We start from the raw sequence: 26,099 nt of genomic DNA, 5'->3' as shown, positions 1-26,099 counted from the left end.
CCTCCACACACTCCGGTATTAGTTGCACCTAAACCCCCCCCCCCAGTTTCAATTCCTAGCTGCGCCCCTGGCTTGGACTATTAGACGATGTTGAAGCTCAAAGCACAATGCAACCTCCCATTATAAGGAATTAATTACGGCGTATTTTTTTAAAGCTTGCATTGTTCGTGATAAAAATAAGTTAACATTAGTCCACAAAAATTATTGTCACACCGCAACACCGACCCGGATACCAACACCTTGTCAACTAAAACAAAAGTTTATTTTAATTATGAATATCTTATGTCAGCCAAGTCTCCTATTCCCGCTTCCGGATCGAATGACATTCGTGAAATCCTAGTGAGAATGGGAGCGACACATCTTCGAATGCCTTTTCCTCTTGCTACACCTTCATCAATTAACATGCTTAGCTTCTCTCTCTCCTCGTTTTCCTCCTAACCTGATCCGACGACTGGTCGCATGCGCCTGCCTCATTTCTTCCTGCTTCTTTTTTTTTCTCGTCCCGTGCGCGAGAGAGAGAGAGAGAAAGAGGGAAAAGTCACCGGCGGCCGGAGCCGATCACCAACCGTTCACGTGAATCCGACTCCGGCGCCAAGGGCACTGGACGGCGGCGGATGGAAACAGGACCGAGGCGCGCCTGCGCGTTGACTCGCCTCGCGCTCCCCTTCCCCCCACTCTCTCCTTCCTCAGCGGGAGAATTCTCCGATATATATTGTCGCGGACGCGATCTTCTCTGTTCCCATTCACCTCGTGAGAGTGCAGTCGTCAGAAGCAGCCAGCTCGACAGCCGACGAAGTTAGAAACCAGCCATCCAGTCAGTCAGTCAAGAGCAGAGCGGATTCAAACGCCTTTGTGGACTAGCAGACTAGTGCGAGCACCTCTTTCGAGTAACCCCTTGCGGTGGTTCATGTATCCTCACGCCAAGACAACTTGTATCATTGGTCGATGAAGAGCAAAGTCATAGGTTTCGAAGCTTCATCCAAATTTCTTCCAACCATAAGGTGAGTTCAACGCGCGAAGGGAGCATGAATCTAAGCTTCCCTGGGGTAGAGTTCGGGTGAAGGGTCAGTGGGAATTCCACCAGCGGAGTTGATCGGGCATCACACCTGCTGTAGAATCCAGAAGACCGGAGCGGCCATACGTTGACCTCTCTCGGTATTTTCCTCGCTTGTTTCCGTGGTTGCCAATGGTGACGGTCGTTTCCGTCGGGTTCAGCTAAAATCATTGACCGTCTATTGGAGATGTAGTGTAATTGATGTTTACTTGTCGTGGCGATCCTAAAAATATGAGTAGGAATGTCATTGTATTCAATCGATTAGTATGCAGAGCCTCTCCTTATGTGTGGAATTGGAAATTTGTTGCATAGCAACGAGCTAACTGTTGTGACAATCCTCGCCTGCTAGCGCAGCTATGTACAGCATACTTCGTTGCCACGGATGCGTTCCCTATATAAGGTATAATATCTAATCAAATGGAGAATTTTTGCATCGGCATTGGAAATGATATCTATCAGGAGGGAATATATACATAGAATCCTAGTATACTATACATTGATATATGCCATCGCTTGTGTCACTTGGGTCGCCATTGCAACATCATCAGTGACTCTGGATGATTTAAGAGGCAGGGGTTAAGGAAGCCTCTCCTTGGGGATTTTTTTAAAACTCCTAATTGAGGAGGAGAATATGGATTACCCTGCCATAGAACATATGCTCCCGGGGGGCCTCGCCTGTAGCCATTTTGTCTGGGATAAATTACATTCCAACGGGAGGGGTAACATGTTCAGGGGGGATTTCTTGAGGCGTCTATGCAGGGAGGGTTGAGTGCCACCCCTCTTCATGTGAGGGGAACAGGCCTCGCCTCAAGCCATTATATCTAGCATAAATTAAAGCGCCAATGGGTGAGTGTCTACACTCCCCTCCCCCCGTCTCTTGTTGACTGGCATCCTTCCACTCACTACGCTTATTTTGATCGCAGTGACTAGCTGTGATTTTAATTTCAGTTGACGAGAGCTTGGTTTACGTAAGTGAGGGCAGAGTTTACGCCAGACTTAGCCACAGTCGCGTGAATTTCACTTGTTCGGAATAATGGAGCCAGTGGTTCACCTCGCACTGATTGAATATTTTCTTTTTTTGTCTGGGGCGTCTCAAGGCCTCCGGTACGATTGTAGATTGTAGAAATCTCCATTGATGTCGCAAATGAAATTCTTGCAATCGAAGCACTTGAAGCACGCATGTCATAATAGAGGATTCTCCCTCCAGTAGGCCTGTTGAATGTGTTGTCACCTGACTGTTGTTTACTTGAGTCGCCACCCGCGTCGCTGACGAGTAGAGCGATCCGAATTTCAACGGAAAGTGAGCTTTAATTAATTCTGTTAGCCAAAAATTTTATTCTTGACGATATGAGATCTATTGAATTCGCAAAATTTCAATGCCATTCCTCCCGATGTAAAATGGTATTGGTACGATAAGTAAATATTGAGAATAATTTTTGAAACCAGTCGAAATGGTTCCAAAGTGACGTCCATGAATGAAGCTTCAGCGAAACGGCCTCTAAGCAGTCCTCTTGACTTGAAGGGATGTTATTTCCTCCCGTTTTTCGCTTAATTCCCATGGTGACGATTGTTGGTTTTCGTATTGGTTGGGGAAACATGGCGCGTCGATTTCTTATCGGTCTCCAATCGCTCTCTCTTTTGCGGCGCCCGCGGCTCTTTCCGTTCCTTTTCCTCCGATCGGCGGCGACTTCGGCGACGCCGCCAAAAGCCAAACTTCGCGCAAAATAGAGCAACAGCAGCAATATTCACACAGTGACTCAAGAGTCGCGGGCGGGTTGCCCACATTGTTAACTTTCCGTCAAATCTCACGCGTAAAAAATCCAAAAGTTACGTTACACGAACTATAAATTTCGTCTGCATAAAAGACGGTGTACATTTTAAAAAAATGTGCCATGAATATAAAGTGAAATGAACGAAAAATAATCTTCTGGGCTCGGGTGCGATCATAGAAAAAAACGAGTATTACAAAATAGGATCATCAAGTCGACCTCCAATGGTGTTGCCACCCACCGCGCGTTTGAATGGGTTTGCGGAAGTCGCTGGCGGACAGATTGATCTGAGTTTCACGGGAGAAATAAGGTATAATTAGCGGTTTTTTAACCTTTTTTATACATGTTGATGCGATCTATGACATGCATGAAAGCTAAATGCTATTCCCGTAAATTAAAAACTCTATACTGCAAAATATTGGAGAAAAAAGGTGGATCGCACTGTACTCATCGCGGCGCCGCGGACATTTTTGAAAACCCATTGAAATGCGACCGACGCAGCAACAGAAATCACCCTTCGATACGATGGAATTGAGCCTCCTCTATGCAGTCCCCTTGGAAAAATATAGCTTGGATTGGACGCCATCTAACATTATTCCGCTGAACTATAATAGCAAACTGCCGTGCATAAGACATTGAAGCTGAGCTGTTTCTTAGCCGCATATATTTATTTTCCGGGGTTAACTTTTTATTTTCTTTATTACATTCGCGCTGCTTGTCATCTGAGGTGTCTTCTTCCGCGATTCACTGTTAGAAATAACAAAAGACGATTGAAAACCGTACGAGAAAATTTATTACGACTCTGCGCGTTCCCAAGTTTCACTCTAATTTGACGCTATGGTTCCAGGGTAAACTTTTATGCGAATGCCGCAGCAATGGACGTGCCGACACTGGAATCTAAAATAACGCTAATGCTCTAAATTGCATGAAGTAATATAGTAATATGATATATGATCTTAGGTTTTCCCGGCGTATCAGGTGCAGAAAAGTTTCTCAGGTTTTCCACCGGTTAATGATCCTATTTTGTAATACTCGTTTCTTTCTCCATGTAGCATAGTGGGCTAAAATCGAAAAATGTGGGAAAAAAGACCGAAATAGCTTTTTCCATGCAGTTTCTTGAAACTCCTAACAAGAACACGCAAATAATTGGTGTATATGAAATAGTAAGTCGTTTTTCATAGGTCTAACCCGTTACTTAGATACAGAAGCTCGAACACCATCAAATCACCTAAAAAGCGCACATTGTTCGTAGAAAATCTTGAAAGTTTCGCTAACTTCGTAGTAATATAAGGATTGTACTGATATAAAAAACACCATTTGTAAGCATAATAGTTAATCCATATTATGTTCACGTTTCAGACATTTTTGAGCATACTTGAGTGCTTTTACATCACAAAATTTCGGAACATTTCTTTTTGACAAAATTTTACTTTAAGTGGGATGTATAATCCTTATTCGAAAGCTGGTCTCTGATATGTTTCATTAGAGAATGAACTACGTATAGTTCTAGATTATTCCGTAAAAAATATGAGGAAAAGGTTTGCGACGCCGAGAACAATCTCCAGTTTCGTGGCGCGCGTGGTGCAAACTAGCTGGCCCGCGTTCTCTCGAGACAAAACAAGCCTTGGGCTCTTCCCCCTCTCTCAGCAACAGCTGAGCCTTGGGATCCGTTGCCTCGCGCGCCACGGCCAAATCGCAAAAGGCCGTCGCGAAAAATAATTATCATTGAGAAGAAACAGAGACAAAAAATTTCAAATCGAAGATGTGCACAGGTACAGGGCAAGTACTTTTAAAAAATAATTTTACCTGATTGGTTGACGGCTAATAGCTCATCAGCATCACCTTCTCTCACTAGCTAGGCTTAGATTGCTTAGATATAATTTGGAATGGATATCTTTAAGAGAGAAACGGAGAACAGCATCTTAGAGGAATATAATTAAGGAGGCAATAGAGATGCGCCTCAATCCCAAAAATTTCAATCGGGACACCGGCTTTCGTCTTAGCAATACATGGAGATCGGTAATCAGCTGTATAAAAAGCATAAGGGAAGAACGTGAAGAATTTCAAAAGACCTACAGCCAATCGGACGACACCTGAGCCGCATTGTTGTCCTCGGTCAACGGTCGATCCAGTTCAGTGTGAAATTGGACTTCCATAAAGTATCACGGCCTTGAGGATGAGAGACAAGTCGTCTCTCGAAACGTCGGCTTGCATAAGAGCATTAACCTGGCTGAGAACCCGAGAAATATTCATTAGTAGCATTCACCAGGAGAAATTAAAATCGTTTAGCATCTTAGAGGTCCCCACTATATTTCCGGGTCCGGCAGAAGCGATGAATTTAGAGAGATATTTTGCCGAACGGATAGATATGCGAATTCATTTTTCCCCCGAACCATAAAAGACTTTACAATAAATGCCAGTCGTGATTTCGTTAGAGCATTTCCTTTTTATGTGCAAACGGTTGGTGTCCTAACACCCCCTGCTATACGCCTTTTTATGCAGCTTGCGAGGTAGTATGTAGTACTTTCGTCAATATTAGGATTGATGTTACGCAGCTTTCTACTCAATTCTCCTATCAACTAATCTTTTTACGCCTGCGTAATTCGTCAACTGTTCTACGAATCTCATCGGCGGCCAACCTACCTCTGCCTTTCTTCCCCTCCACGTTTCCTTCAATGCAAGAAGTTTCCCTAGACCTTCGCGTCTCAGGATACAGCCGATTAAAGTTTCCCGTCTTATACCCAAGGTTTTCAGAAGACTCTGTCCTACTATTCTTAGAGCTTCCGCATTACCCGAACGATCGCTCCCTCTGATCTTCATCATTCTTGTATGACACCGCATTTCGAAAGCTACCAGCCTTGATTTATCCTCTGCTGACATCATCTATGTCTCACTAACATAAAGAAGTATTCTCCAAATGTAAGACCTAATCAATCTTTTCCCTACTTCAACGCGAGAAAGAATTTTTAGGACTTACGTTTGGACCATGCTTTTCTATGGTAGTGTAGCTTGGGCCATTACTCCTTTATCAATAGCTCTCATTGGAAGCAATAGGAAAAACTAGTGCCAGGACATTGTGGCGCTGGTGATTAGAGTAAGATTTTCAGCTTAGATAATGTTCAAAGGGCTTCCAGCATGCTAAATCTCTGAATCTCACGATATTCTTGCACAATTCCAAGGATATGCGCTGGAATACTCGTACTTGTTCTCCATCTAGATCTGTATGATACATCCATTGCCCTCCAAGCCTCCAATTTGTAATTTATTGTCCTACGATTGGTTTGACGCTGCATTGGATTGTTTTCACACGGCTTCACTAAACTCGTCTGTAAGATAATAATTGCATCTTTACGTATCTCATCTCATTTGTTCCCTGGATAATAATTTGTCCCATTTTAGTCATTCGAGGCTGTATTTCCGTTCACTTGTCCTCCGACTTCTGCCTAAACTGCAGCATCTAAATCTACATACTTACTGTCCCACCAGCTGCCTCAATAGGCTGTTTGGACAGTAACCGTTAAAAACCGTCGGCAAAATATCTCTCTTAATTTTTCGTTTCTGTCGGACAAAGAAATATGATGCGGCTCTACTTTGATGTTCTCCGTGTCGTTTTGAAAGATATACATTCCCAATTGCTAAAGCAATCTAAGTAGTCCGAGTCTCTAGCGCCTCACAACTTGATTCGCTTAATATCTCTGTCACACTTTTTGTTCGCCTGTTGCAAAGATTAGAGAGAAAATATTGGTACTCATGCTTTATTTTCCGAGTAATGGAAAGTTTATTTTTTTACTTTCTGATTCTGATATTTATAACTCCATCTATTAAGAAATTTAAAAATTATTGAAATTCAAACAATTAATCAGAGCACAACGGAACTAAATTCAAAAGTCTGATTATTTAATATTGTACTGTCACCAGTAGTAAGCAAGTGTGCAAAATTCAAAGCAATGGGAAGAGGGGTAAATATCGATTGCAAGATACCTTCGATCAAACAGTCGGACAAAGCAAATTATGGGAAAAGATGTGTTAAATATAAAATTGAATTTTTATAAAAAAACAAAGTTTTTATCGCGAACTAAAAAGTATATTAGAAAACTTTTTAATAAAACTTTTAATTATCTTTGATGTTATTACGGAGGCTTCCGCGGTTAGTTGATTGGTGATGGTTTTCCGGGTTTACACCGCGTTGATACATGTTTTGCGGACGACAGTTTCGGGCGCGTTCCAGCTCCCGTCTTCGGGTCCAAATGATTTGCAGATCTGTGATCCTTATTTATTTACAGCTAGTCAGACGGATGTTGATTTTTAATTCCATTGTTGGAAAAGCCGTTTGAAAGATGAGGATAAAGGATAGCCGTCTTCCCTATTGAAGTTCTTTGGGTGACTCATTATTTGAATTTTTATTAGAAAAAAAATAATAAATATTTCCCTAGGCTGATAAGGGAGGCGATTGAAATAGCGAGTCACCCAAAGAACTTCAATAGGGAAGACGGCTATCCTTTATCCTCATCTTTCAAACGGCTTTTCCAACAATGGAATTAAAAATCAACATCCGTCTGACCAGCTGTAAATAAATAAGGATCACAGATCTGCAAATCATTTGGACCCGAAGACGGGAGCTGGAACGCGCCCGAAACTGTCGTCCGCAAAACATGTATCAACGCGGTGTAAACCCGGAAAACCATCACCTATCTTTGATGTTAACAAATTTTTTGCTGTAACTCTTTCACTCTCCTTCCTTTAACAAACCGCAGCGCTGCCATCGGATTTTGGTGGCCATTTTTTGAACTAATCTCAATATCTAATTTTAAATACTGAATAGTAATGGAGACATCCTGAAAATCTCATCTCGATTACTAATCGGAAAGTGGGTTCAAATTTATTTGTAAGATTTGACCGGGAAAAGATTACAAACAACGAAGCGAATTCATATAATATTGTAATAATTCATAAAAACATTATAAAAAACATTTTTTATAATGTTGGCCCGCAATTTTCTATCCCAGCCCATAATCGACGACTCAACGGCGGCTTTCTCAGTGGACACATCCATCGCATGACCTCGTTCGCGCCTTCTTAAGAATTTCACTCGGAAATGTCGGAAAACCCAGTTTCAGTTCACAATCGTCCCTTCTCCAACTCTGCGACCCGGCACCAGGGTTACCTCGCGTCTTCTATGGGATGGGCGTGAAAGACGATCGAAATATCGAATCAACAATGACGATTCATTTTTGGGTATTTTCACTTGTATCCGTTACTTCTTGTAGGTATGTAATTATGCTTGCAATGTTCTCCTTGACCAAGTAAGGAATAGTTATTTCCGTCAGTTCGAGCGTCTGGAACAACTGCTTGAATAGTATTAAACGTCTTTTTTCCTTTAATTTTGCATACAGTGTGTATCAAGAGAGTTTTCATAAAAATGGCGTATGCATGTATGCAACATGCGCGTGTATAAATATGCTCATATTTGGCATTATATTCATGACTACTTAAATTCAATGCTGGTCATCTTACAATTAGACATCTTCCAACCCGTTTGTATATTTTAGCATTAAGTATGTCATGTGATGACGCTAGTGGAAACAAGCAGTTTTAATTATCATCAAATGAATTTTACAAGATAATTCAACAATATTGGAAATGCCTCATTGTATGGGTTATAAAGTGACCATAATAATTATAGACACTAATTAAGTCGATTTTAATTAGATAAATTCTGATTAAAAATAATCAAGAAAATTTCCGCGTCTTTTTAAATAATTTCCTTTAGTTTCCCATTCCGTGCTGTAGGTTCCCTCGAGACATTATGAGGAGGGGATACGTTTGTTAGTCATTGAAAAACGCTAGTTAGCAGCAGGGGCGCAACCAGGAATTAGGCTGGGGGGGAGGTTTAGGTGCAACTAATACCGGGGTGTGTGGGAGTTTGGAATACCCACCAGGATAAGCTGTAGGTGCGAGATTAGTAATTTGCGGAATTATAATGTAAATGGTTCAAAATGGTGAGTTTTACAGCTTTCTGTGGGATATTTTATTAATCCTTACGCTATTCTATTAGTAATATCAATCTAATTAAGTAAAATGGATTAAACTTAAAAATTTCTCTGAGCTCTGGGGGGGGGGGGGAGTTATCCCCCAAACTCCCCCCCCCCCTCGCAGCGCCACTGGTAAGCAGTAATTCAATAGTCCCCGAAAGCTATAATAAGTTATGAAAACCTTTCATGGAAGCAAGCTCACACCTCAAGATAAGTGATGAACCACAAAAGTTGAGATCATCTTCTGCGATTGGAGAGCTGACGCTGTGTGGACGACAGAAATGAAATGTGATTTTCACGGAAAGCATGCCGAAAATTTCAAAAGCAATTTGATGCTCTGGAATACACGCCGAACTCACTTCCATGAGTTGGCATTGGCACTCATGATGGATGTATTTTCAGATGAACATAGGGTGGTTAAGAAGGTGTATAATTCATTGTTTGAAACTGGATGTATGTCTCTATCCCGAGGACACTTTGCACTCCGAGTATCATGGCTGAAGATAAGTTCGCTTCACCATGAGAGCTATGGTAATGATAATATTTTTTGAGTGAAAGTATGTTTCAAATCATCATAATTTAAATGTAGATTTAAATGTCTTCTTCATGTATGAATTACATTTGTCTCTTGACGACAAAGCCACTTGCATACGTCGTTTCTTTATTTCTGGATCAAGATTTTTGACCCGATATTTTTATGCTGTGGGTATAATTTTAATATTTTCATTTATAAATATTATCTATTTTTCGGAGTTAGGTCGCGGGGTTTCGGGGTTGTCTTTCATGACACCTGCAATAAACAAGTGACATACGTTTTCTTCTCTCTGCCTCGTCGAACTCTTTTTGGTGTCACATAGCTAATGAGTTGTCCGGTGGGTTGTTATTTTAACTTAACGGAAATACTGTCGCCTATCATTGAAATATAATGCCTGTGGACAAAGATATTAAATACTAACGCCAGCAGACGGAGAGGTCAGGTAATAAAATATGCAGCAGTTTGCCGCAGGTGCGTAAGAATATAGTAAAAATATGCTTTTAAGGATTTAATTTTTCGAAAATTCTACGTATACATACTACCCCGCAAGCCACCCAAAAAGGCCTGTGGCATGGGGTGTTAGTAGACCGGCCATCACCGATCATTCGATAGTTGATGATTGGTTTCTGAGTTAATTCCGCTTCGACTCATTTTTGGCGGACGATAGTTTCGGGCGCGTTCCAGGTCTTGTCTTCGGGTCCAAAATTCTTAGCAGTATTTTTTTTTAATTTTATTTATTCTCGGACGTCTTCGGGTATTTTTGGAATACCCGTACGTCACTTTTATTATTTTTATATTGCCTAAATCGAAAGATTATTACTCCTCGAGTACGTATTTCACGCTTTTACATTCTTAAACGACGATATCTATTTTTCGCGATTAAATGAAAAGTGAAAATTTTCAAGCACGCGAAAACGCGACGGCTAAGTATGAATGCTGGGAAAAGCCCGTGTGACGTCATTCTGGTCACGGCTGCCGCTGTGTGTGGCCACCTTGGTGCGAGGCTAAGAGCGCCGCTATGATGCAGGCTGCTGGCAGGTAGCAGAGTACCCTTCTAGTAGGTAGTGCTTGGCTTCAATAAGGATTATTAATGCCCTTCAAACGAAGAAAGCTTTCCGACCTTATCCAGTTATAATAGGTGATTATTAACAGATGTTTCCCTGAGCTCTGTGCTTCATTCATGCATTGGTAATCTCAGACGATGTAAAACTCCTATCTACTCGTATAGTATCTAGGTCCCTGTGACGTCACGTGGAGTGGCATCGCCTGGGCGCCAATCTGGCCCTATTCAAATGAGGTTAAAATTGACCATTGCCATTCGTCTTAACTGGGATTAGTAAAACCAAGTAATTTGTATATTATGAATACACTAATGGTGGGTAACGAATCGCAATAAATGTCTTTCGTTTTCTTTGATGAATGAAACTACCCTATTATTCGATAGTTGTTCAAATTTTGGCCAAATATGTTTATTTCCGTAAACTTACCCTTTTCACCCAAATTCCTGTTGACATCCGTGTGGGCGAGTCCGAACCTCATCTACCCTATTGAGTCTTCGGGTCGAATCAATGATCGACTGTGAAAATCTCCCCAGCCTGAACGGAGAGTTGCGTGAGAAAGTGTGTGTGGATTGGCGGGATAAGTGCATCGCGACCCACTCGTCTTCCGCATGCGAGGCATGAAGTTTAGGGGGAGGGGAGAGGAACCGTTATCGGGGAGTGGGGAGTTGCATTCCGGGCGCCGACGCATCTCAATCGAGGCCTCTGCGGAAATTTTTGTTTTGAAGCATTTGGTTTGACAAATATATCCCACGTTTTGTTCAAAATCTCAATACTTAAATACAATGCTGTTTGCTGACGATCAGGTTATAATACAAGATAAATAGGACAAACTCCAGATGGCAGTACACAGACTACACCAGTTGAGCAAACTATATAACCAGAGAATTTCAAAAACCAAAACAAAGACTATGGCATTTTTAGGAAGCAACCCGATACGAACAAAAATTGTTATTGAGGATCAAGTCTTGGAGCAAGTGTAGCACTTCCAGTACTTAGGATGCGATATAACATATGACGAGGAAAAAGATATTATAAATAAGGTTAACACTTCCCAGAAAATACGTGGCACGATTAGAAGAACTCTAAGAAACAAAACAAGAAAATAAACACAAATAAAATTTTACAAAGTGATGGCAGTCCCTACTCTACGGATCAGAAAGTTGGGTACCAAAAAAGAATGAATTAAGGCAGATAGAATCATCCGAAATGAAATTTTTAAGATCAGTCAAAGGCTGCACAAGATTGGATAAAATAAGAAAAACCCAAATAAGAGATGAACTGGGAGTCCAGGCAGTCACTGACAAACTACAAGACTACAAACATAGAAGGAAAGAATATTTACTTCGAATGCCAAATGAAAGAATGCCAAAAAAAGCAATGGAATATCAACCATTTGGCAAGAGAAGTATATGAAGACCAAGGAAAAGATGGTAATGTGGAGCCGGAACAGGCTTAGTAGCCTAATCCTGGAAGGAAGAAGAAGTTGCGGTCAAAAATGGGACACTATTGAAGGAAATTATCGCGGACTAGCCAGCGGCACACCTTTACGTTGTCACCTGTCATCATAATCAGTCAACAATCCTAAGAATGTCTATCTTGTGAGTTCCTTTTGAGAAATGCTACGTGGAAAACATTTTCACTCAACGTTTCATTCGTCTTGCTGGGAGCGTTATCAAGGGATTGGGAGCAACGCCCATTATCTTGATAACGCTCCCAGTAAAAGAAGTGAAACGTTGAGTGAATATATTTTCCACTCAGTATTTCCCGAAAGGAACTCATAACATAGTCGAAAGAAGCTGCGAAAATCTTCAAACAAAAGTTCTAAGATTGGTTTGATACAGCACTCCGTTCTGCTGTCCGCTAGACTTTTAATAGTGACGAAATTCGTCTCTTCTACATCTTGTACAAAACCTGTCCTGTTTAATTCATTTGGGGGTCGTCCCTTGCCCTTCTTCCCTTCCACCTGTCCTTCCACAATTGTTTTCATCAGGCCATCATGTCTCGTAATGTTTCCAACAAAGTTCAAGGGATCTCCATATGCAGCATCTCATGTATTGTTTCCTCATTTCTATCCTTTTATTTTCATCTGTGAGTAGAATATTCACGTAATCACCCACAAGTGTATTAAAAAAAAGTACAAATACCTCCTTCTCGACCGGACTTTTTCGGTAACGGTTTACTCGCTTGAAATTTATATGGTAAAGTTAATTTTTTTTTTCAGCGAATATGAAGTGGAAAAATATTCAGCCAACATTATTTGGTTCATTTCCATCGTGTCATGGTTTTTGCCACTAATGTTACAAAACATGATCCTCAATTTGTTCTCCAAATCAGCCATTCGAAGCGCATTTAAATCGGTATACAAAATTCGCTACTCGCGTTGCTGGCGCACAAACAGATCCGTGTTCTATTGGGGGAATAAAGTAATATTAGGGGTGTCACCTGATATTTTTATGCATAATTGTTTTATCCGTCAAAACACATACGTTCCTCACTTTTTCAAAGCCCATACTGCAAAATGTTGGAAAAAATTGGATCGCATTGCACTCATCACCGTGCCGCGGACATTTTTGAAAGCCGATTAAAATGAGACCAAAGTGGCAACAGAAATCAGCCTTTTATGGAGTGGAATTGGGCCTCCTCTATGCAGTCCCCTTGATTTTTGCTTTGAGTAATGAATAATTCATTGAACGATTCATTTGAAGATCCAAAATCTCTCCGAATGCGGTCATTTTCACTCGGAAATACAGAATAACGATCCACGTAGGATGATTCCATCAATAGCTTCGTTCGTGTAAAAAGTATATTCGTTGTTGGGGCATCAAAACCTTCTCGTGAGGAGTCATGAGGAGCTTGCCCTAGATCAGTGGCATCATACGCCTCATGAGTAGTGCATAATCATCCCAGAAAAATCTACTCAAAGCTAGTCATGAATAGGCTTCTCAAGCGAAAATATAAACACTATGAAGTTAGTGGCCCGGGTCGATGTAGGAACCACCTGCTTCAATGGTAAAGTGAGTAGCGGGTCGTATTTGTTTACGTATGTTTTCGAAGGTACAAAGAGAAGTCCAGGGTTGGACCTTACTTATTTTTATCATGATTCTTATGGCAATACTAATTTAATATCGTTTACTGTTAAAAATACAATATTATTCTGGTATGTGTTAACATGTTTTCTTTGGTAAGTCAAGTTCCTTCATCAAGTGATAGGGTTGATTGCTGTAAATTGTTGGGAAAATCGTGTTTGGAAATATTTCATGTAATTCCCTTCATTAGGCCGTAGTCTTCCCAAATTTCAATTCTGGAATTGATTTACAAATAGCTAATTTTTTTCAACTTGGGTGTGTGCAGATATAGTCACCCGTTGAAGTCTCCAGCAGAAGCTTGAGTTATAATTTCTGCCTAAGAGGATTTTTACAGGAGCACCCTTGAAAATGACGAAATGAAACGTTTAACGTAGGATTGGCATATTTAATGACAATTCAAACAATTTATGGTATTTCCAATGAATGAAATAGTATAGAAAAGAAAGGCGGTCAAGTGCCGCTGTCCACCACAAGTATAGGGAAATCCGCGATCCAAATTTTTTGGCGTAAAAAGCGGCTGAATTGTGCTGCTCTCGGAATTTACTTCATATAAGTTTTCAAAAATATTCCTCTCTCCTAGTCTGATGGAAAGGGTTGAGTGAGTGAGTCAGCTAAGCAAGGGATTAGTTGAGAAGAATATTAAAATTGAGCTGAGCAGGGTGAGGAATAAACGGAAGAGGGTGAAAAGAGGGGAGGGTAAAGCAAAGTGTGGTTTTTCGGCGGAGGGTCAACTGCCCAGGGGCGAGAGGGTCTATGAGTTTCGGGGATTACACGGAAGGCCTGTGTAATATATCCGTTAACCAAAGGCGGATCTAGGAATGTTTCTGGAAGGAGGGGCACAAGGGTCTGACATGTTAACGGTCTTCTCATTAATGTGATTAAAAAAACACACAGCAATTACTGTACGAGATATTTATTTTAATATGAAAGTTATTAATATGAACTTGAATGATTGATGCTCCGTAATACACAAAACAAAACGAACGTAATGATAAGCGTATTAAAAATCTTTACTAATTTTTAAGCGTCGGGGGGGCAGGTGTCCCTATGTTAACAGGCTATAATTGGCCTGATAATGCGACCTGCAATGGCCACGAACGCTCTCTTGACAAAGCATAATACGCAGCTGCACCCGAAAGACTCCGAAACTAATATCCAGACAATCCTATCCAACGATTTTATCGATGGATTTTTCTTATTTATAGGAAAATCCGCCAAAATCGTTAGCACATTAATGGCTGATGCCGGGTTTCGCCTTTTAGTGGGCCCTGATCGCTTATATAGCGACGAGGGTTTATCCCGCCCCTCCCTTCCAACCCTATCCCTATCCCAGAGGCGTCTTCGGGCTCCCATCGCGGCGGCGCCTCTTTCCTCTTCCCATCCAAACCCCTCCCCGGGAGCGCGGGCGTTAAAGTCTCCGACTTGGTTCCCGGCCTCGGTGCGCTGTAACCCTTAGAGGACCCCCCTTGGGTCCTGATCTCATCCAAACAATCATTCGGATTGAACCACTGTTCTCGTCTTTTTGCTTGTGGAGACTTGATGCGGAGTTGCAATATTGTGAGTGGATGGATAGCCCCTCCTAACTCCTTACATACTTACTTTGGAATTTATGGCGAATTTATTGATTCAAACTTCTAGCTATCATCATGGTATACACGCTCATAGAGATTGTATGATATTTGGAGGAGGCGACCTACAGCCAAGGTCAATTGCACCGTGAGGGAGGGATTGGAAGGAAGAGAAACCCGACATCGGCATTAGCTTGTTCTTAACGCAAGGCGCCAAGGGGACCATTGCTTGACGTCCCATCTGACGGACGGGGTGCTATACTTACTCGAAGTGCCCTCCATAAAGCATTCAAGTTGTGTTCGGGTAATCGCTAATTTCCGCCCCTGCTGGGATTTGAACCCTGGCCCACGAGGTGGGAGGCCAACTCTCTGTCCACCAAACCTACATGATCCCCACAAAGTTTGGCTTTTGGCTCTTCAGCCTCTTCAATAGACGTATGGCGGGAGGCGTTAGGACGCTATCCGTTAGGAAATAGAAATAAAATATTCTAACGTAGTTCCGCCAAGCAAATATTATTGTTCGGGGAAAAACGAATTAGTATACCTATGCGTTCTGCAAAATGGTCCTCTCAGTTTATCGTTTCTGTCCTACCTGGAAATATAGTGGGGTCTTTTATGATATTCTCCGTGTCGCTTTGAAAGATATGCATTCTCAATTGCTCAAGCTCAAGTTATTGCTCAGTTGCGTCCGAGTCACTAGAGCGGCTGCCTGGCTAACTCGTTTAACATTTGTGTAACGCTTTTTGTAAGCCTGGGCAGTTTTTGACGAATTGCGCATCTTTCCTTTGTCTTTTATGAAGTTAACGTATTAAGTCTTTCTGCACCGGATCCCATATGCTCGCTGCATATTCAAAGTGTGGCCAGAGGAATGCAAAATATCACCTCTCTCTTATATTTTCATCTTGAAATCTTCCCATAACACGCTTGACGATTCCTAGCTTTTCCACGGCTCTGCCACTAATATTTCTTTTATGTGTTCCCCATTTTAGGTGCGAAGTTTTCGTGACTCCAAGATACTGCTTCACTGTCCCCTATATGTGAACGACATCCGTAACGTATGCATGGGGATAGTTGGACAACCTATGCGAGAAATGTACCGCCGTGCATTTGTTCAGATTAAGTTTAAGTTCCCACTCTTCGCTCCACACGTAAACGTTGTTTACATCCGATGATAGCATCACAGAGTCGGAGTGATCATTAATTTCGCGATAGATGGCAGCGTCGTCAGCAAATAAACATATATTATTGCTAATTTCAGAGCAGAGGTCTTTTTTTTATTTAATGAACAAAAGTGGGTGATTACGCTTCCTTCGGGGACACCTGATATCACGTTAACTACATCAGAGCTAATTCCTTCAAAAACTACTTATTGTTGGAAGTCATTCGTGCTCGAAGTTGTTTGTGTGAGTTGGAGCCGCTCCCCTTTCTCGGCTCATCCCTCCTTTCCTCCCCCACCCTTGAGCCGCAGCTCTCGTCCTCCTCCGTTTCATTTGCATCGTGCGCTTGCACGTGTGCAGGGAATGCCACATACGGACCGCCGCCGCCGCTACGCTACGCCACGAGAGGTATGACCTCTGAAGAAACATACGCCACAGAGTGCGCAGGAGGTAAAATGATTCAGGGGCCAACTATGAAACCCTAAAGGTCGTTTTATATTTAAAAAAAATTAGATGCAAATATAAATCAGGATTAACGAAAACATTATCTTCGCAGCATTTGAGCCGTTCATGGAAAAAATGACCGTGGACTGGATGTTATGAATGGGCTCCTCAAATCGAAGTATAACCATTGTGAAGTCCCGGTTGATGTTGGGACCAGCTGCTTCAACGTTGAGGAATGTTTAGAGGGGACACGGCTATTTAAGTGTATCTTTATTACGTTTATTCGTATTGACGTTTCCATCAAAACTCGGCGATCATCATGAGGACCTCTGATTCTTCTCTATTTCTGACAACGCATGGCTCCGTCGCAAACGTTCACTTGCTCAAATCTCATGCAATCACATTTAATCTTTCATCATTCCCCGGAGACTGGTTCGCTGCTTCACGGCCAAATGAAGGTCGTAGTTTTAGGGATGGGCGGTTTAATACTTACCTTGGCGTCTTGGTGATAGTGCATCACCCCTCAGCGATAATGCATGTGAGGTCTGATATGCATATAGGAAATTAGCTATAGGACTTTCATCGAATAATAGTAAATGTTGACATTTGTGCCGGTGCAAAAAATGAAAAATGGCATTGGAGAGCAGAGCCCCCTTACATATTACCATCCTCTCTATTTTTCCGGAAATTACAGGACAGGGGTCCAGGCGGGCTGGTGAATGATCACCCCCTGCCAAACACCCTAGAGGTGGTTCGCAGGGTATTATGTAGATGTAGATGATAAGGGGGTGGGGCGCCCCCACTTAATCCGCCACTGGTCTTAAGGTTGTATTGTGAGGGCAAGTTTTTAAAGACACGAACTGCTCTGCATATTTCGTCATTAGGGAGAATGCGTTAATTTAACAAATGTACTCCCCTATACGTGTCTAGTGTGAACTCCCACAAAGCATGCAAACTCGATGAACTTCAGAAAATAGTGGAGGCAGAACTGAAGGAGCCAGAAGAACTTGCCTGTGAAAAGTTGAATGCATCCCCGAGATAAGTTACCCATAGAGCTCACCGTTGTGACGTAAGCATGTAGCGAGTGGTAAACAAGCAGAATGACTAAATCAAGGAAAAATCATGCCAACTGCTGTATCAGAAGCGCCATCGATTCGTGGAATGTATTTCGCAAATTTTATTGTCCTTGATTGCTCAAGGAAAGGACTCACGCTTTTTCATTCGGAAATGCATTTCTCGTCTGTGCGACGACCCCCGCATATTTCAACATTAATAATGATGAAGAATCCTCAGGTTAGTTTGGCGCAGTGCTCCTCTCAATTGTTATCTTGGGCATTCTTCGATCACGTAAACAGCAGATACGTTGATTGAGCAAACTATTGGTTCATAATGAACAAATGTAAAAATTCATGACGATATGCGAGGAGTTCTCTGTGAAGCACTGCCTTTACAAGCCTCGTGATAAGCGCTGCGTAAGCGCGATTTGAAACAGCCCAACAACCTTGTCATGAATGGGACCATCAGTGGAAAATATAAAAAATGTGCCTTCACTGTCGGGTTTGAGAAGTGCCTTCTAACTTCAATTTTACCTCTGAACTTTCGCGGTATGTCGTCATGGTGATTACAAAATTTTGGGGCTATTTCGCCGAGTCAATGTTTCGAAAACGTAATCAAACGTCTGTCGTAAAGCCATTTAAATTATAAAATTAAAATGAATTGGCTTCAGAACTTACACTTCCAAATTTATTATCGATTTAGTAGCCCTCCCAATTTGGTTAAATATCGGAGGCGATGGTGAAATATTTTCATCTGCTGTGAGATGAAAATAAATTCTTAAATTTTTGTCTAGAGAGAAGTAATAGATGGAAAAATAGCACTCGTTTGCCACATTCTAGACTTGAGAAGACTATTCACCATTGCTGCCTGCGATTCATCCATCTTTGCATATGCACCTTTGCCGCCTTAGCCCTTTTTACGCGGGCCATGGACATGTTCAATCTGACGTACATACGAGATATCATTTCAAATTGCGTCATGTAAAGCGGTTCATTGCTACAAGGCTTGCGTATATATGCACATACTCGAGATGGAAAAATAGCCCCTGTTCTAATGTCCGTCGTGTATTCATGAAATTTCAGGCCAGATTGAGAAAAACATGCAGTTCTGAAATGTGACATTACATTCTCCGCGTAAAATAGTCTTTACAATACACTGCTCTTTTCCAAATTGAAGTGGGGACCTAATCGAACCTGAAGTGGGGAACACTTAAAAGAAATATTAGTGGCAGAGCCCTGGAAAAGCTAGGAATCGTCAAGCGTATTGTGGGAAGATTTTCAGGTGAAAATATAAGAGAGAGGTGATATTTCGCATTCATCCGGCCACACTTTGAATATGCAGCGAGCATATGGGATCCGGCGCAGAAAGACTTAATGCGTGAACTTTATAAAAGACAAAGGAAAGATGCGCAGTTCGTCAAAAACTGCTCCGGGCTTACAAAAAGCGTTACAATAATGTTGAACGATTTAGCCAGGCAACCGCTAGAGACTCGGACGCAACTGACAATGAGCAATAACTTGAGCTTGAGCAATTGAGAATAAATATCTTTCAAAGCTAAGCAGATAATATCAAATACGATCCCAATATAATTCCAGGTTCGACAGAAACGATAAATTGAGAGGACCATTTTGCCGAACGGATAGGTATACTAATTCGTTTTTCCCCGAACAATAGTATTTGCTTAGCGGAACTACGTTAGAACATTTTATTTCTATTTCCTAACGGCTAGCGTCCTAATGTTGTTGTTGATTCCGTCGCCATGGCCATTGATATGGTGTAACTAAGTAAAATTAATCGAATAATTGTTGACGATTACATTTCAGGGAAATTTTTACTTGTAATGGACACATTTTTAATAAATTAGATTCTATTTCTAATCTGCTCGTGGAGTAGTGTTGCCAAGCCTCACGTGTTCTCCTTGTGTATGACTAACAAGTATGCATCCACCAACGGTGCCTCACTCAGCGCGGTAGCTGACAATGTCATGGGCTTCTATTAAGGGATTATCCTCAATACCTTCCAAATGAGTAGGTATATTATCTCTGCGTCGGAGCCAAAATACCTGTGGCCACCTATGACTCACACGTTTTCAGTGACAAAGTAGGGCGGCTATGCACATTTGGCAACGTTATGTTCGCTCCTCCTACTCTCTCTCTTGGTACGACCCCTCCCCTAACGTACGAGGGCTCAGGGGAGCCCTTCGAGGATACAACGCACGGGGGCCGGGAACCAAGCCAGTGGCTTATACGCCCGATCACCCGGGGAGGGGGAGGAGAGGAAGGGAAAAGGAAAGAGGCGCCGCCGCGATAGGAGCCCGACGACGCCTCTGGGAGAGGAAAGGGAAGGAAGGGACGGGACGAGGGAACGACACCTCAACGCTATAGAAGCGAAGAGGGCCCTACTATTAGCGAAACCAAGCTTACGCAATTAATGTTCTAACGATTTTGGTTAATTTTCTTATAAATGAGAAAAATCCATCGATCAAATCGTTGGAATAAACAAACATGAAGTGAATAGACTACAACCCGACGTCACATGACCCGGAGGCTACTGGTGTGGTTGGGGGGGGAGGGAAGTCGAAAAATCTCGCCGACCCTGCACCAACCAGTCCGAGTCTCCTGGGTTGTCGTCCTCCGAGCGCACACATTGGCCAACTGACAGCTTCGCTCCCCCTCCATCTTGACCCCCCCCCACCATCCTCCCCTCCCGACGCTTCCACTGCGGTGAAATCAACTCTCTCGCATTCAGATCGAAGACTCGAAATCACTGTCCACTCCTGCCTAGCAGGTCTAGGCGCGCGAGTGGAGAGCCTACGTTGCCATGGCAGGTGATGGGAAAAGTATCGAAAAAATGTAGGTAGTAATCGAAATGTATAAAATATCCACCGTCGAATGTGTGATTGATTGCGATTACAAATTACTCTTTTAAAAAAGGTAATCATTAGTATTGAAATCAATTCAAATTGTGCTACCGTACGTAATGCAATCGCTGTCGCAATTTTCTCAAACAGGAAGTGCTAAAATGCAAACCAGAATTTTAATAATTATGCAATGCAATAACGTTAAGTAATAATCAAAACGTTTTATTTGGGAACTATAGGCATAAGAGACTATGTTCTACCGAACATTTACTCCTGTGGATGAGGTTAATGTAGCTGGAACTGCTATTCGATCATCGCGCGTGGAATTAAAATTTTCACTAATTATTACTAAAAATGTAACGATTACTCACACGATCTTTGGAGTAGATTACAAATAAACATTAATTTATAAAAAAATGTATCGATTACAAGTAAAAAATTCCCTGAAATGTAATCGTCAACAATTATTCGACTAAAAATACCTTGTTACATCACGTCAATGGCCATGGCGACGGAATCAACAACAATTAACAACAGAATTTCAACGGATGGAGAGCCAGGATTTAAACTAAAATGTGCTAGTAAAGGACTCTTTGGAGGCGATCTTGAGGTATTTCGAGGAGACGAGGGAAAGCTAAGGTCATTTGTGCCATGTGGGAAGGGTAGATGAGGTAGGGTGGAAAGAAACCAGTTCGCAGCATCAGTCTACTCTTATCGAAAGGCTCTAAGAGGCTAACGTCCCATCCGATGGATGGAGTGCTGTACTCGATGTGCCTTCTACGAAGCGCGAAAGCGGGGAAGATCTGTAAAACCTTAGCCACGGACGGGATTTGAACCTTGAACCACAAAATGTGAAGCAAAAAACTTCACTTCTTTGTTGATGTATCAGTTCGAAGCATCATTAAATATGTTTTATTGAATTATGCTTTATATTGATCTCACTTTGATCATCGATTCTCGGGAGATGATAGATCTACATCTACATAATACCCCGCAAGCCGCCTAAAAGGCGTGTGGCAGGGGGTGTTAGGACACAAGCCGTTTACAGCTTTAAAAAAAATGAAGTGCTCTAACGAATTTGGGACTAGCGTTTATTAAAGTCCTTTATGGTTCGGGGTAAAAACGAATTCCCATATTTATCTGTTCGGCAAAACATCTCTCTTAATTTATCACTGGAAATATAGTGTGGCTATAATATTATGTTCTCTGTGTCGCTCTTAAAGATATCCATTCTCAGTTGTTCAAGCAATCTAAGCCTAGCGCGCAGCCTCCGAGTCTCCAGCGGCTCCCAGCCTAATTCGCTTAACATCTGAGTAACGCTGTCTGTACGCCCGTAGCGGTTTTTGACGAGCCGCTCAGCCTCCCTTTGTATTTTGTTCAGTTCGCGGATCAAGTCTTTCTGCACCGGATCCCATACGCTCGCTGCATATTCAAGTTGCGGTCGGACGAGTGTGAAATAGCACCTTTCTTTTATTTATTTATTTATTTCCCGCTTCCCCGTAAACAGCTCATTACGGCCTTTACTACGGGTATTTCAACATTAACAATATAACATCACAAACATTCATGCCCTGGATAGGGACCACCTACCCAGGCGGGATTCGAACCCGCGACCTACGGATTGGCAGGCGACGACTTTACCCCCCCCGCCACCGAGGCCAGCAAATTTTTACTTTCTCATCCGAAAATTTCCCTCAATACGCTTGACGAATCCTTATTTCTTCAGGGCTATTCCGCAAATATTCCTTATAATTAGCTTTTGATTCGAATTATAGATGTTGCAGCTGACTCGATGAAAGATCTCAGCCGTTCTTGGCAGCATAGGATAGGTATATCTTTCCTGGAGTGCATGGATAGATCCACATGCCTTTATGGTTCTCGAGGGTCGCTTATGTAATTATGAAAGCCTTCATAACGGTCAACCGATGCGGGGGGGCTTCCCGTATAACTCCCATGGTCACTCAACAGTTGGTTTCACGGTAATCAATGCTTCATTATAAAAATTAATTGCTTTGACGTGGACGACACTTATACAATAGATCCGTCTGCCTATTCATAAGCCTCGATTTCTATCACGGAAGTGTTGCTCGTGAAAGGCACGAGAGATATTATGCAAAAAGCAAAATGTATAAAATTTGTTTCTGATATACTTTCGCGCATGTATTGAGAATGAGGTTAATATTTTGCATGAATATTCCGATCTAATTGCTCTATTCATTGTAAAGATTTGGACGCATTGATAAAATTTCTTAAAATGTACTTTGTACACTTATTTCTTTGCTTGTTTAACACTGATTCGACTGAATTTTTTTTAAACGGCATAATTTTATGTACTATTTTCGAAGAAAGGTACACCGCGCATGTGTTCTTAATGACCGGATATCTATTGCTTCTTCGTAGTAATTTTTCTTTGAAGCTTTAGAAGTTAAAATGCATTGTGAAAATTTGCTATTTCTAGGCCAAAAAAATCCGTAGCAAATGCGTAGATATTACTGAGGTTTTCAATTCACCAAATAATGAATGGCAGCTATATTTAGGATAGGTCTAGTCAACATCAAATGAAAGGCTATTAATTGCTGCGGAAACAAGGATATCAAGAAAATCCTAATTGGTTCCCAAAATTATCACTGCTCTGACCTAGTTTCCGTAAATTGGCGGCCGGAATGGAATATATCAGCTCGTAGCGAACCAAGAATGTAGCAGAATGAAATTGGGGAAAGCGGTTTCATTGGTAAGGAGGTAAATTTCGGGGCCTTTATATTGGCTAACTATTAATGAAAATGTTCCAACGATATTTCTAACGCTACTTGCTCAGTAACCCTTTCTGGGAGCGAAAGGGTTTGTTGTCTTCTTCCTATTTCTGATTCAAATTTTGACTTGGAATGCATATGGACATTGCAAAATCTTTTCATCTTTAAGTTGTGCACTGTATTTTGCCATTTTTAAATTACAAATATACTTTTTTAAACTAATCCGAACTTAAACTATAAAATTATAGACTCCCGTTAAAATGAATCTGAATAGGTCTGAATTATGATAGACGTTACCTAAGTAATTTACTCTCATAAATCGTCGCGGAAGGTGTGAATTAAATATCATGACGGTGATGGGCGGCGTGTAATGTCTAAGAAATTGACCTGTTGTAATTGCGAATTGAACACGTAGCATGCACAGTGAACATGATACATGTTCATGGGAAACAAGAAATAAATTTTTGTATTTATTGTAATTGAGTGATTGTTGATCGATATAATATCATTTATTTTTCACATTCATTTTCATTCAAAGAAAAAATATTTTACCTGGTTCTCAGTTCGAGGTTTTCCCATCAATCTTTTGTTCGCTTTCATCAGATTTTTGCATAGGCTAGAAAGAAATCAAGCAAACTATCGTTGCATCGTATATGTGATACTTTGTTAAAAACCACAACTCTTTTTGCTCTTTTCCAGGCTTGAGAAGAACCTGTCTACAAGCAAAGGCAGTCGGCTGGGTAACTCTGGAAACCGCCTAGAATTACAAGTACTCACGCAGTTATATCACGTACCGTAGGGTAAGTATGACAATCTTATGCCAGCTTAAACATTTTTTTAAATCCTCTTTGGACCCTTCTTTATTTAACGCGATACGTTAATTCTTTGACTCATCCTTTTCATTTATGACTATATCAAACTTATTCTATGATACCATTATTAAAACTATAATACACAATTATACCACCTCCAAAGTGCGCCAATTGCCTAAATTTTGAAAAACATATATTTGCCTCAAACACAATATTAGCGGCGCATATGTATGACAACCAGGTCAGTTTCACTCTTTGAGCTTAATGGCTGGGTCTGAAGGGGAATATTTGGTTAGTAAAAATAATTTCTCTGAAACTTTGAACTCGATGTAATCAAATCTCTTCCTTTCCAGTTGGTTGGCTAGTGATTCTTGGATCATCACTTGGAATAATTTCACTTCTCTGTATTTTCCATTGAGGCAACTTGACATCCAGCAGTGATTACAAGACATATTTGACTGATTTTCTGTATTGATAGAGCATTGTTACTTAATCTGCAAGGGAAACTGAAACTTTCTTTTGCGGGAAGCAAGCAGCTCTCAAGATGGTTCAAGGCGAGAAACAAATGCCATTTTCCTCGCACTGTCCATTTCGGAACCCAGACTCGAGGTGAGTGAAGAGACCACATAAATTATGCTTCGGTCTCTCTTTTTTTTTTTTGAGAGTACACCTGCCTAATTAAAGTAACGCCTTAGCGTGTGTATAGTCCGTTTAGCCATTTATAGTGATCATTGTTTTTTCGACATGAAGTCATTGGCGCTTGCGAAAACGTGCTATTCCTTGTCGCTTGTTAGTTTGATGTACGTGTCTTTGTGACCGGAATCACTTTTGTATACGTTTAGTTCGTTTTCTGTTTTTGAGTTCATTTGTTGTTTGTTTTATTTGTCTGTGAGCATGTTTGTTTTTATTTTGATTTTTTACTGATTTTGATGCTATGGTGATGAGAGATAAATAGGAGATCGTTAAGCAGAGAGCCATCTTGAAATGGATGTACAATAAGGTTGAGGTTAAAAAGCAGTGTCAAGTGATATTTACCTTGAGTTTAATCGCTGTGATGCGTTAAGTTTTGGGTCAATGGACTGACACAGTTTTTTTCTTTGTAATTTATTTTGGGAGGACAATTTTTGTGAGGGATTTGAACCCGAGTCCCTCCAGTCGGAATCCGATCGCTTTTTCTCCGCTAGGCCACCGCATCATTTCTGCATCTCATGGCGATTTCTTCTCTCTCTCTTACGCTACAGGAAAGCTGGCTACGAATCGGTCCAACAACATGAGCGGATGAAGAAGGAACAGCAACGCCAGCAGCAGCAAAAGAACAGCGACAAGGACAAGTACGGATCTTGGGGGGCAACGTTCAAAAACAGAGACAACTTCGTCAACATGCACCTCTGCTAGGACACAGTTTTTTCGACCGGGCTTGATCAAATTTAAAAACGGAAAATGAATACGGCACAGGACTTGCTTTAACTATATTCACACATATATTCAAAATGGCATAGGATTGGAATCGCCAATTATGTTATTAATAAAACTCTGTCTTATTAATGGTTAACGATGGAGGATGTCATATTCAGTCCTCCTCAGTTTTCCGAGGTTTTTCAATCGCTCTCGAAAGGGCGTTAACTCTTTTTAAGCTTTTTAACTTCGTTTTTTCAGGATATTTTTAACCTCATGTTGCCCTCTGGTTAATACAGAAAAGTTGAATTATTCCAAGTGATACCACTTTATTTAGGTAATAATTATATAGGTATGGGAATAATGGTGAATTTGATCATCTATTCATTTATATGCATAAATAAATGATTTAAATGATTGCATATTAAACCTTTTGTTATTTATTTGACATATTTCGCAACACCCAAGAATGGCTGATTGGTATTTGCTTGGAGACGAAGGCAAGTTATTATTTTACAGC

At 41.3% G+C, this 26,099-nt stretch overlaps 1 protein-coding gene across 1 annotated transcript; it reads left to right on the top strand.

The window, feature by feature from the left end:
• The first annotated feature begins 729 nt into the window (after positions 1 to 729).
• On the top strand, positions 730 to 26,008 carry LOC124156477. Its single transcript, XM_046531046.1, has 4 exons — positions 730 to 1,001; positions 24,072 to 24,172; positions 24,538 to 24,793; positions 25,426 to 26,008. Exons 1-2 carry the CDS (start codon positions 946 to 948, stop codon positions 24,169 to 24,171), a joined length of 156 nt encoding a protein of 51 aa, XP_046387002.1. The 5' UTR covers positions 730 to 945; the 3' UTR covers position 24,172; positions 24,538 to 24,793; positions 25,426 to 26,008.
• The last annotated feature ends 91 nt before the right edge of the window (positions 26,009 to 26,099 follow it).

This window comes from Ischnura elegans, chromosome 3 (genome assembly GCF_921293095.1).
Source record: "Ischnura elegans chromosome 3, ioIscEleg1.1, whole genome shotgun sequence".
Lineage (NCBI taxonomy): Eukaryota > Metazoa > Arthropoda > Insecta > Odonata > Coenagrionidae > Ischnura > Ischnura elegans.
The sequence above is the reverse complement of the archived record's forward strand: the minus strand, read 5'-3'. Positions and strand labels throughout refer to the sequence as shown.